The 12,150-nt window shown below is 47.5% G+C and overlaps 4 protein-coding genes across 4 annotated transcripts; 1 reads left to right on the forward strand and 3 right to left on the reverse strand.

Annotated features, from left to right (window-relative positions):
- Positions 1 to 3,619: 3,619 nt before the first annotated feature.
- Positions 3,620 to 3,941, reverse strand: N7447_010763 (uncharacterized protein; the record flags this gene model as incomplete). The annotated part of the gene is made up of 2 exons (XM_057235025.1): positions 3,620 to 3,836; positions 3,928 to 3,941. The coding sequence occupies 2 exons, from the start codon at positions 3,939 to 3,941 to the stop codon at positions 3,620 to 3,622; spliced, it is 231 nt and encodes a 76-aa protein (XP_057081245.1).
- Positions 3,942 to 4,756: 815 nt separating this feature from the next.
- Positions 4,757 to 7,089, reverse strand: N7447_010764 (long-chain-fatty-acid--CoA ligase; the record flags this gene model as incomplete). Its single annotated transcript, XM_057235026.1, has 5 exons — positions 4,757 to 4,846; positions 4,899 to 6,043; positions 6,100 to 6,495; positions 6,561 to 6,586; positions 6,653 to 7,089. 5 exons carry the CDS (start codon positions 7,087 to 7,089, stop codon positions 4,757 to 4,759), a joined length of 2,094 nt encoding a protein of 697 aa, XP_057081246.1.
- A 656-nt stretch (positions 7,090 to 7,745) lies between these two features.
- Positions 7,746 to 9,192, forward strand: N7447_010765 (uncharacterized protein; the record flags this gene model as incomplete). The annotated part of the gene is made up of 3 exons (XM_057235027.1): positions 7,746 to 7,803; positions 7,853 to 8,014; positions 8,435 to 9,192. The coding sequence occupies 3 exons, from the start codon at positions 7,746 to 7,748 to the stop codon at positions 9,190 to 9,192; spliced, it is 978 nt and encodes a 325-aa protein (XP_057081247.1).
- An 817-nt stretch (positions 9,193 to 10,009) lies between these two features.
- N7447_010766 (uncharacterized protein) lies at positions 10,010 to 11,490 on the reverse strand (the record flags this gene model as incomplete). The annotated part of the gene is made up of 2 exons (XM_057235028.1): positions 10,010 to 11,062; positions 11,116 to 11,490. The coding sequence occupies 2 exons, from the start codon at positions 11,488 to 11,490 to the stop codon at positions 10,010 to 10,012; spliced, it is 1,428 nt and encodes a 475-aa protein (XP_057081248.1).
- Positions 11,491 to 12,150: the final 660 nt, after the last annotated feature.

Here is a 12,150-nt window from a genome sequence, read left to right on the forward strand (position 1 = left end):
AGTTCATTAAAACGATATGCAAGATTAAAGGGCTTAGTGTGGCATTAATGATTTTGTTCTTTTCCACCTTCATTTTTCTTTTTAGGGAGGCTCCACGATCTTGAAACCAAACCAGGTACTATTTCCATACGGTGTACTCCGTGAAGACGGCAAGATGCAGAAAAGATATTAGGGCCAAGTCGAGCAGAAGTCTGTAGAGTTTAGAAGAGGCTTGATATTTGCTAGGCAGCAGAGATCAGGATTATAAGAAACCCTATGTCAGCCCTGAAGATGTATTAATACAAATATCCTGATCGACAGTGCAGGTGATCATAACATTCACGGGTACACTTACATGTCAGCTTAACCCTGTTTGGCTAAAATTTATTTTCGTATGGTGAAACAAGGATTCGGTGTGTTGATTCTCTTAGTAAAAGAGTATGTCTCTTTAAATTAAGTATATTGACACCTCGGCATATTCCGATGTTTAAACACTCTGATCCCTGTAATATCCCCTGTGGGTAACGCCCGCATGCGGTAAGAGAGAGATATCAGAAAGGGTTTATTGTTATAAACTATTTTGGACTTTAATCTGAAACAATTGGGTTCAAGTCCAGCTTGTTCCAAGTTTTGGTATATACCGTTGTCAGCGAGATATATTCCATAAGGAATTTTTTAACAAAACGCTCAGATACTATATATATGCATCTTGTTGGGGTCTAATATCATTGGTTCCTTTATAACCGGTTGGGTAGGTACTTCTGCACGTTGTACAAGGGAAGTCGGACAAAAGGACAATCCTAGGCGCTTTAGGGTTTTATCCAATATCTTGAATTGACACTAATTATGCTAGGCAGTTTGATATCTAGTGTGGTGCCTTTCATACTTCATATTGACCTAAAAAGGCCACTTGATTCCTCTTATTCTCTCCTATTCTCTATCTATTGAAATAGAACACATATATGGACGGCTGATATTTAATACAATATCGTCATTATAATACAACAAATAACATGTTATAGCCTGACCGCTGTACTTGCTCTCCTGTTCTCTGTCCCTGTACTGCCGGCTCGTGCTCCTACTCCTACGCAGATAATCTACAATCTACTCAGATACCGAATGCAGAAGATGGTACTCTCAGTTTGATTTATTCTAAGGAATATTCTCAAGATGTTCGAATGTCGGATGATCCTTGCAGCCCCTACCGCTGCCGCAGCGCCCTCAACAACTCCCTACGTCTGTACCATTCCCATGGTATATCAGCCCTATCCTTGCATATGCCATCTGCCATGCTTCAGTTCGCCAAATACCAAGGTTTGTAAAATACATATCTGGTTTTTCCATGGTTACTCTCCACTCTCAATTTTCGTTTCTTATAATTCTGTGAAGTTGATACTGGGGCTGGCTTAAGAGTCCCAGGCATCTCCACACGAGATTGGCCAAGATAGTTCAGTAACATCAAATGCCCAATGCAGAAATTACCGACTAATGAATTCGCCTTGATAAGTTCCCGGAAAGTTGAAAGCCCAAGGATAAATAGCAAGGAGACTATTGATATACCAACAAGGCACAAGCCTGAAGTAATGGACCCTGGGTTGTCAGTACCACGATAACCAACCCTATCCCTCACGAAGCCAAAAAGATAATCTGTGTTGTAGGTCTTTAACTTTATTCCAATAAGCCCGAGTACGATCTCTGTCTACGTTGCCTAAAACGCATCTATAGTGAGATCTGCAGATCTCTGCGATCTATTACTTTACTACCCCTGTCCATGACATGGCTGCTCCAATATGGGCCCTTTCCGTTGTCTAATAACCATGTCTTTGAGTGCATTACGAGTCAGGAAGCTAGCGCCCATGTTTAGTTGGGTATTTTCTATTCCAGATCGAGATTTCAATCAGGCCAACTGTCTACCCCGGGCCACCAGGGTGGATGGTCTATATCCCCGTATTCCACATTAACGCTCTACGAGCATGGTGTTAGGCGTGTCTTGCCCAGAATAGGGTGTCTTACCCAGAATAGAAACACATGACCGGTCTATAGATCCGTACGATGTGATATTGTAAACAAACAGCTTTTCGGGCTACAAATATGGATGATATCATAGCATCTATGAATAGAATAAGGGTAGAAGTAATCTATCGAGACTGGGCATGACGAAGAGTCCATAGGATCTAATTTCCGATGACCCAATTGATGAGCGTCGATCTTTGGGATGCACAAGATATCTTTCAAGGTCAAAGGGTCCCTCATGCTACGCCATAAGTGATATTATAAACTGAGTTCCGAAACAATACTTTTAAAGCCGCACTGGTATTATATGACCATTTAATGCCGGTGTTTTGGCAAGATTGTTTCACATTACCTTGGAATAAGATAACTTCAATAGAGACATCCCATCTAGCATCCAATATTCTGTTTAGGCAATGCGACATCAAGGATCAATTCAAATAGTTGAGATGACTAGAATAGAGGCTAGCCTAGACACACATATTCCAAATATCCCTTACAATATGACCCCATGATCAAAAAATACAAATGCAAGACATTCCAATATCTCAAAGAGCCAGTAGCAAAGCCCAATCCCAACCAGACCAACTGCCCCTCGCATCACTTTCTCAATCGGACAAAAGAGAAATCTCGGAAATTAAAATTGACCTCTAATTGGCCACTCGGCACAAGAACCAACATGTCACGATCCGGACCAGGCTAAGCAACGATCCACCCTTTCAGCCGCAGCAATTCTTCCGAGCCACATGAATTCTCAACCAATGCCCCAGACAGGCAAGGGAAAGAAAAAAAAAACGTCCGCACGAGAACGAGGCTAGGCCGGGAAAGACGGCCGCTGACTGCAGCAGCCCAATACTTCCTTGCGCTGCGAACAGAGCAGTTGAAGCCGGGGTTGTTGCAGCCGCACGGACAGGTGTGGGCGTGAGCGTGGGAAAAGACAGGGCAAGGTAGGAATGATCAGTCCATTCACTCCCTGTGATCCTTCCGATGGGGACGTGCACAAGTAGATTAACACTATAGGACGCAGAACAGGGCATCGGCCACTGGCCACTGACCACTGCTTGTTTGTTTGTTTTTCATATTGGCGGGACACGTAAAGACAAGACAAACAACCTTGAAATGGCAGGGTGGTCGCTATGACCTCTTTCCAGTGTAGGTACGTAAGAAGTGACCTCCCAACTCCGACAAACCGGGTCCTCTTTTCAATCCCTGAGTCCCGATGCATTGAGGGGATGGGATAGATGGGTGCGGTATGTAATGTAGGTAGGCAGTTGAATGTTTAGACACCGGGCATGGATGCAGGGAATTGCGGCAATGCAGCAATGCAATCACAATATTGCAATTGAGTTTTTCGGGGGGGGGGGGGGGGGGAAAGGTTGGCTCAACAAGATATCCAGGGAGAGAGTTCCATACCAGCCCGGCAACATGCAATAAACTGACCTCCCTCTCTCTTTCCTGGCCAGTCGCATTCAAGCCTAGAGTTCCGTGGGAACTGCACCCATGACTTCCCGTAGATAATCACAGCCGACCATAAGCACACCCCGTAGCGTATCTATCACCAGCTCATGGATCGATCACTTGAGTTCCCAGAGTCCCGATCTCGCACCTTGTCCGTTGACTCCTCAATTGCTCAGTTCGCTCGGCTATCCGATGCCTGTCCTTCCTCTCCTCCAACACGCGACACGCGCACTGCCAACTTCCGATCCAGCGCATCCTGCTCTTCCTTCGAGGCCTGCATTCCCAATGCGCTTTCTACCTGGGGTGTGGTCCATAATCCGATACCTGCCCAGGCCATGAGGCCAATGCCGAACAGGGCTCGGGTTTTGGGGGTGAGGCCGCGGTAGGAGCTGTGAAGCTTGTTAGTTTCTTTCTTGCCCCGGTCATGGTGTCTGGGTGTGGTATATGTGGGGTTGGTCGGTTTAAGGCTGTGTCACATACCTCCAGAGAGACATTAGGACTGGGGATGAAGGTATTCTAGTCTTGGAGAGGAATAAGGGAGCAATGTGTGACTTGGCTTTCAGTATGCTACTTTGACGAGGAGAGTCACGTGGAGATATCTACACTTTCGGTCACGGGATTTGGTACCTGAGGCTAGCAAACTCTATGTGATTTTTACCAGTGTGACGGGTTCGAATGTGTCTCTTTGTCTGCCACTAGGTCCTGCCAGGTACATTGCTGAAGAGTGGTGTAACTGTGGCTTATAAGTGAGGTACCGAGGTGCCGAGGTACTTTGGACAAAGCCACTGACTACATAGGTACTTGTACTTTTTTCTGTGTATGACAGGTTTGCTGCATTGAAAGCTGACGGCTGGCTAAAGCAGTCATTGAAGACGTCCTTGAATGTAGCTACATGTTCCAACCATCTTAAGGTGGTAGGTTTATTTTAATATCTTTGTCTGTTAGTCGGAGTTCATACTCAGAACTATTGGAAAGATACTTCAGAGGATGCGAGAAAAAGGGTTTTATGGCCAATCAAAGAAGGTTGCTGTAGAATAAGATGACTCTGTAGATTATGGAAGAGAAGAAAATCTGTCACGATGCCGGTCAGTTCAAGTCCACTGGTTACTATGTCGGCTACATCGTGGCAGGATTGAAACAGTATTATAAAAAAAGTAAGAGGCGAGGAAATGTAAACGTAGATTGAGCAGGGTAGAAATAACAGAGAGGGTCTCAAAGCGCAAGCAAATACAGCAGGAAAATAAAATTAGAAATAAAAAAACAAGGGTGAAGCTAGGAAATCCAAATAAAGCAGCTTGACACGCTTCTTTTACTTCTTGCCGTACGCTTTCTTGATTTCGGACTCGTAGCGGGTGACAATCTTCTTGCGCTGGAGTTTTTGCGCAGCGGTCATGTAACCCTAGTGTCTTGTTAGCAAAGTTCGTGCTCTAGATAATTTGAGAATCACTTACGTTTTGTGGGGTCCACTCGTCGTCGGATAGCACGACACCGCTAATAATCTCAATTCCCCTCAAGCCACCAGCGCGGCCGGCGGACTGTAGCTGCTGCAAGACGATCTTGTTGAGCTTTTCATCGTGGACGAGAGTCTCAAGGCTGTCACCATCGATGCCGTGCTCCTTGGCAATCTTCTTCAGTGCTGGCTCGGCGGGGACAATGATTGCGACGGGCTTGTCTTGGTCCTGGGCGGCGTAGACACAGATGTTGCCAACCACGGGAGACGAGCGGTAGACAGACTCGAGCTTCTCGAGAGCGATGTATTCACCGTTCAGGGTCTTGACCAGGTTCTTCTTGCGGTCAATGACGTTCAGGTGGCCGTGGCGATCGAACTCGCCAATGTCACCGGTCATGAACCAGCCATCGTCAGTGATAGCAGCCTTGGTCTCCTCCTCATTATCATAGTATCCCGTGGTCACACTGCCACCGCGGATGAAAATCTCACCCTGGGGTGGGTTGTTCGAGGTCAGGTATCCAGCATCGGGGAAGTCAACAAGCTTAACCTCGATCGAGGCGGGAATCTCACCCAGGGCATCGGGGTTCCAGGCCAAGGGGTCGTTCAGGGCACCCATGGCAGAGGTCTCGGTTAGACCGTAGCCGCTAATCATGGGGGCGATAGCCATTGACAAGAACTTCTGTGTGTCCTTGGAGATGGGACCACCGCCATTCAAGACAACACGGAGTCTGCCTCCAGTTGCCTCCTTTAGCTTTTTGAAGACAACGCTGTCCAAGATCGAGGCGCCTAGGCTGGACCCAGGGAAGCCGGTGCTCATGAGGAAGCTCTTGGCCGACATGGCACCCCAGAACATACCCTTAACAATGAAACTGGTCTTGTTTAGGTTGGCCAACACACCCTTCTTCACTGACTCCCACACGGCCGGAACACCGACCAGAACGGTAGGCTTGAACTCCTTGATGTCGCCCAGACAGTTCCGCATGGAGGCATCGGACAATGTTCGGGGGTTACCGTATCCCATGGTGCCGCCCCAGAACAAGCAAATGTTCTCGAACATGAATTCCAGAATATGAGATTGAGGAAGGTAGGTCAGGAGGGAGTCCGTGTGGTTGATACAGGGACCGATGACGGCGTGAACACCAGCAGCTATTGCGAGAGATTAGTTTGGTATACAGTGGTTCCAACCGTTGTTTTCAGCTTACTGGCAGCGATCACATTCGCTTGGGTCAATGGCACACCCTTTGGTGGGCCTGTTGTGCCCGATGTGTACATGATGCAGCACAGGTCCTCTGGTTTGGGGGGAACAGGCTCCACAAGGTTCTCTTCGCCCTGCTTGCGCAATTCATCGATGCTCAGCACATTGATGTGGATAAACTCGCTGTGTAATTTATCAAGAAGCTTCTGGTCGATTTCCGTGTCGGTGTTGTAGATAATGTGCTTGATTGAGGGTACGCCCCGGAGGATGCTGATGAGCGACCCCAACAAGCTGGGGTCGAGGAAGATGGCAGTGCTGCCAGTTTGAACGATAGAGTGCTGAAGACCTTCCTCGCCTAGGGTATCATATGCGGTCACGATGGTCACGGACTGAGAGGCAGCGCCTGTAATAGCAGGTTAGCGGGTTCATTTGCGGGCCACGAAAGAAAAAAAAAGAAGGGTAACGAACCGTGTGACATGGCCAGCCAATGTGCGCTATCAAGGGCAATCAAGTCAGTGATCCTGCCCAGAATCTCTCTCGAGGCGTAATGTGTCTCTTACCTTGTCGCACCGTAGAGGTGGATTCTGCCGTCTTTCTCGATGCCCAGCTTGCGGAGACCGCTACCAAGCTCCAAACAGAGCTTCTCATATTCGAGGAAAGTCTTATAAGTGTAACCACTCATTTCAAAATAGGTCCACTTCTTGTCGACCTCCTGTTCGACACCATCTACGATCTTCTTGATTTTCTTGTTCTCCACATGGGTCTTGATTAGACGGCGACTGCCGACAGCTTTGGAGTTGCCAAAGACGCGAGCAGCTCGGCGAAAGTTCTCGTAGGTGGTAGAGACATCTTCAAGTGTCGTAATGAGACCATCCTTGGCCTTAGGGTGGCGACGGGGGATTGTCTCGCCGGGGACACGCTCGTATCCGGGCGCCTCGACCGAGAAGGGACCCTTCTTGACCATGCGCGGCTGGATGACGATATTTTGTGTCGACATATTGGCTGTATGGCTCGCTTAAGGGAAAAGGGGAAGGAGTCGGGGGGATCGGGGAAACTCGAAGAAAAGTTCCTCTGCTCGAGGGGTCTGAGGTTAGCTAGTGCGGGAATAGCGCAGAGTTACCTTGCAAGGGGAAAAAACACAACTGCAAGCTGGGAAGACTTATAATGGAATGAATGAATCTTACCAAATGAAGGAATAAAAGGTATTATTGTATCTGAGCATTCGGGGGAAAAGAGGAGAAAGTTGGCGCTCAAGGTTAGATAGATGTGGCTGGTCTACGGCATATGACGCAGGAGTCCAAGGGTTTTTCGGCCTACCCTTTTCTTTGTTTATATAGTCCTGGCACGAGCCCTTTTTTTCCTTAAATTTTTATCTAATTTATTTCTTGACTGTGACCATTTTGATATATAACCTGAAATTGGAAATAGCTGTTATTTAGCAAGTTCGTACCTACATACTTGACATGTTTAACCGGCAGATCAATACCCGTTTTCTTTTTTTCTGTTGAGTTCCCAACAATTATTTACAAGTATAGAACCTCGGAATCACGACCTCGGAATCTGTACAAACATGAATTATAGGGATTTTCATATCTGGTCCCGTGATCTAAAAACGCTGTAAAATCAAATATTCCAACATCTGGATATTAACTCATGGACCAACTCATCAATTTACTCGCCAATGGCGAAGAGGTCATCGACGTGGATGAGGGTACGCCACCCTTTACGATGATCCCAAGTATAGCTACTGAGAACTATAGAATCATTTCTCCTCTTCGCGCAAGATATCGCAAGCAACAACCTAGGGATGCTCAATCCTCGTGCACCATCAGTAGAGATCTCTATCAATGGCAATGAATACATAACCCATCAATCACCATCACTACTCTCCTCTCATCGAGCGGGAGGTACTACAGGCGCCGGTAAGTACAGTGTACACATACTCAGAGCTCCATGATCTGCACCAGTTCATAATTTGCCCCCGGAATCCCCCAGAGACACGAAAACTCAAGCTCGGACTACACCGCAGCTCTTTTACCCCGAGTCCGAAGTGCCTAGACTAGGCCCGAGGGTTGCGGCGTCGTATCTATTTGCCTGTGCCTCGGCTATCGGCGTGAATGTCTCTCATTTTTGACTCGGGCCCTAACACTGTCCTGTACTCCCCTCCCCCAACACGAGATCTGATAGTCACCTGCTCGACAGTCTCTTGGCTTTTTCCCTATCCATACTTTGGAATACCTTGGCTCTCCACCCAAACTACATATCCACACATCCCCCGCTTTCATGATCACTGCCATCACCATCCATCCCAAAATTAGATCAGTACTAACGTAAGAACTCAGTTCTATGGAAAATCACCCCCCTCTTCGCAGAATGGGTAACCAACCCATCAAATCCACTTTGGACAAATGCCCTCCTCAGCCGGACCTCAACAGTAGTTGAACTCGGCACCGGGATCTCAGCTCTAGTTGCGCTCGTACTGGCCCCCTCTGTGCGCCACTACATCGCCACAGACCAGGAATACGTGCGCAAGCTGTTCCGGACGAATCTTGATGCCAATGCGTCCGTATCTGTCTCTTCTAGCAACAGCAGCAACAAAGGAAAGGGCAAGAGCAAGGGATCCAAATCATCTAAATCAAAACCTACATCGTTTCCCGCCAAGCCTGTCAATAATATCTCCTTCACAACCCTGGACTGGGAAACTGACCAGGCTGCGTCGCTGAAAGAATGTATGGATTCCGACGGCACTCATGGCCAAAATGGAGAGGAAGAAGGAGACGAAGATAAAGGCTTCGACCTGCTCCTTTCTTGTGACTGCATCTACAACGAAGCACTCGTGGCACCGTTCGTGCGCACCTGCGCCGAGATCTGTCGACTACGGCCGGCGTATGTAGCTGCTTCAGAGGAACAGAGCTCTCGCCGCAAGCCGACGGTTTGCATTATTGCGCAGCAGCAGAGGTCACCGGATGTGTTTGAGACTTGGCTCAGGGAGACAATGCGGGAGTTCCGGGTTTGGAGGTTGAGTGATGATGTGCTTGGAGAGGGACTTAAGAGCGGGTCTGGATATTTGATACATTTGTTATTGGCGAAGGATAAATAGACAAGTACAACTACAGATACAACATAAGTAGATATTGCATGTAGCTAACTTGGATGCCCAAGCTCCCCTTTACTAAAATCACTAGGTACAAAGTACATCGAGATCGCCACAACTAGCGAGATTGTTTGGAGGAACAATTTCGAGCTAAACCCGAGAGACTTTTGAAGGGGAGTCAGACTGATGTAAACATGGATCTGGTTCAGACTTCTGATAAGGATAGATGGTCTTCTCAATGTCTAGATCTTAACATATGTTCGGTTTGTTTGAGCTTTTAAGTATATACCATATCCATGGATGGCAAGAATGCTACCGATATCTCGAAACAGTTGCAGTTACAGCATCCCATTTCCCGAATTGACAGAGAAAGACCCGAATCGTGTTTTCGAATAGGCAAGGCTCTCTTTGTGTCAAAAGAGTAAAAGCCGACTAAGCGTTTTCATTTACCCCGATTGTTACATGTTACACAAGTAGAGGATGTTTGCTGCAGCAGACATATGGATGAGCCAGATGTATGCAATTAGCAATGAAAGCATTATATTATGATCACACACAGCGTCAAGCTGCTATATCAAACGAAATAAAAGACATCAGGACCACCCAGGTATAACGAAAGGGTATCCAAAGACACAACATGGTCGAAGACAGCATTTTAAAAAGATACAGCAACAAAGAGATGTGATAGTAACATGATGCAATTGATTATCATATCGAGAGCCCTGATATTCGCAGACGCTCAAGAAAGAATTATGTAGGTGTATATATGTATTGCCGGCGGAAATCGACATTGAGGATAAACATTACTCCGCATGGGCAGCATCTAAGGCTCCGCGTTTTCCTTTTCCGCAGCTGGCGGTGAGAATTCGTATTTGCGCTTCGAAGGCACAGATGACTCGGTTGGTGTAGGGGATGGACCCTGAATACCCGATTCTGACGTTGGAAGTGTCGCCAACACCTCTCGGGAATCAGTTTCCGGGGTGCGGTCGATAATAGACGAGATGGACTGCTTGGTTGATCCGTTGGTTGCGTGCTTAGGAGATGTTACCGCAGCAGATTCAATGGGAGTGCCCTCGGCCTCGGGCATGAACCGATCTATAACTTCGGTTTTGACTCGGTAGGAGCCCTCGCGTTCGAGTTCACCCTCGGACTCGGAGTCCATGTCATCGTAGTGCTGGTCGCCTTCGTGGTCCATGGGAATAGAGCCCAGCGGGCTTCCTTCTGTTGAGGCACGGTGGCTGTTCATGACTGGCGGGAGGGGAGCGTTCGGGTCGTAGACTACACCACAGACTTCGAGGGCACGGGACTGGCTGCCCAGTGTGCGGTCTTTGTGTTTCTTGGTGAGATGGCACATAAAGCCGTGGAGGGTGACAAAGTCGGATTTCCCGCAGCCATGGATCGGACAGGTGAGATATACTAAGCTTCCGTCGGAGGGTCGCTTCCACAACGCTCGCCCGGATGGGTCATGGGCTGCGGGTCGACCGTGGCGTTCGCCCCATGCCTCTACATTTTTGATAGTGTATTTTTGCTTGCGGCGGATGGAGCCCGCACTGTGTATTGAGTCATGGGAAAGCATTGGGTGTGGATGCTGAGATGGCGGGGGAGGCGGGGGAGCTTGGTGATGAGCTTGAGCATGAGCTTGAGCATGCATGTGAGGTGGTGGCATCGAGGGGGGTGGTGCCTGAGATGAAGGTGGAAGGGGTGCTTGACGGGGCTCGGGGGGGCTCTGCTGCTTGAAGAAAGCCAATGTTGTTGCTGCACTAGTCTCTGATAATCGGCGAGGTGGTGTGGGACGTAGAGGCGGCGAGTCGCTCGTAGCGTTGAGTCCCAGACCCATCGACTCTCTCTTTAACTTTTTGCGTTGTCTTCGAAGGTCCTATCTTGTTTTAGAATTCCAATTCCCCAAACGGGTATCAAAATTCGGCTTACCTCTTCCTCTGCCTCGGCTCGCTCGGTCATTGACCGAAATTCCTCGTCTTCATGCTTGCGCATTGCCAGAATGCGACTACGGGCTGCATTCCGAGCCATTTCCTCATGCTCTAGATGCCGGAGTCGAGCTTCAATATGTTCCAAAGAAGCTGGACTGTGTACTGGTGGCACTCCTTGCGGAGGATGATGTTCATGCATAGGCGGCGCAAAATGACGGAAATGGTGGCTCTGCACCATCTGCTCCGGAGGTGGCATTTGGTGTGGAGGCGGATTCGGATTCATAGCAATAGGGTGATAGCGAGGAAGATGGTTGACGAGATGGCCGGGTATACCACTATCGGGGCCAGGATGATGCACTGGCGGTGCAGTTGTCATTGTTATGGATGGAGGTGCTAGAGGTTATACAGTTTAGAACCCTCCTGCACCAAAAGCTAAAGAAGAGAGAGTATGAAGAAGTCAAAAAAGGGAAAAGGGAAAAAAGAAAAAAATAGAAAAATAGAAAACAGGATGAGACAATCGAAAGGGACCCATCTCCGATCTATGGGTCGACGGTTTGGAAAGGATTGACATGCAGACCTTGAGCTAACTAGAATCTATAATAATAGTGAAATAAAATAAAATAAAATGTCAAATAATATAATAATAGAAAATAAGAAATGACTTTTCCACTAGCGTGACCCTTCTGCACCCCCGTTATCTTGAAAAATTCCCGTAACGGCGTAAGGGGATCTCAGGGGATCTCGATTGTGATTGATCGTACTCCGTAGACACATCTAGTATTGAATAGGATATTGGAATAATATAGGTATACCGTATAAGGTATATAATATGGACATCTAATATAGGAGTAACATTCAAGAGAATGTTTTTTAATTTCCCAGAACAGTCGATGGATACCAAAGAAACAACAACTCATCCATGGAATTGACTCGACGCTAACATGTAAACAAATCACAATCATAGAAAATTTCATTTACCTTGGATCAGAATGGAGCCTAATATACCGGACCAATGATCGACATTTCCAAATAAATA

Source organism: Penicillium robsamsonii (assembly GCF_028829455.1).
Source record: "Penicillium robsamsonii strain IBT 29466 chromosome Unknown utg000007l_segment0_segment0, whole genome shotgun sequence".
Taxonomy (NCBI): Eukaryota; Fungi; Ascomycota; class Eurotiomycetes; order Eurotiales; family Aspergillaceae; genus Penicillium; species Penicillium robsamsonii.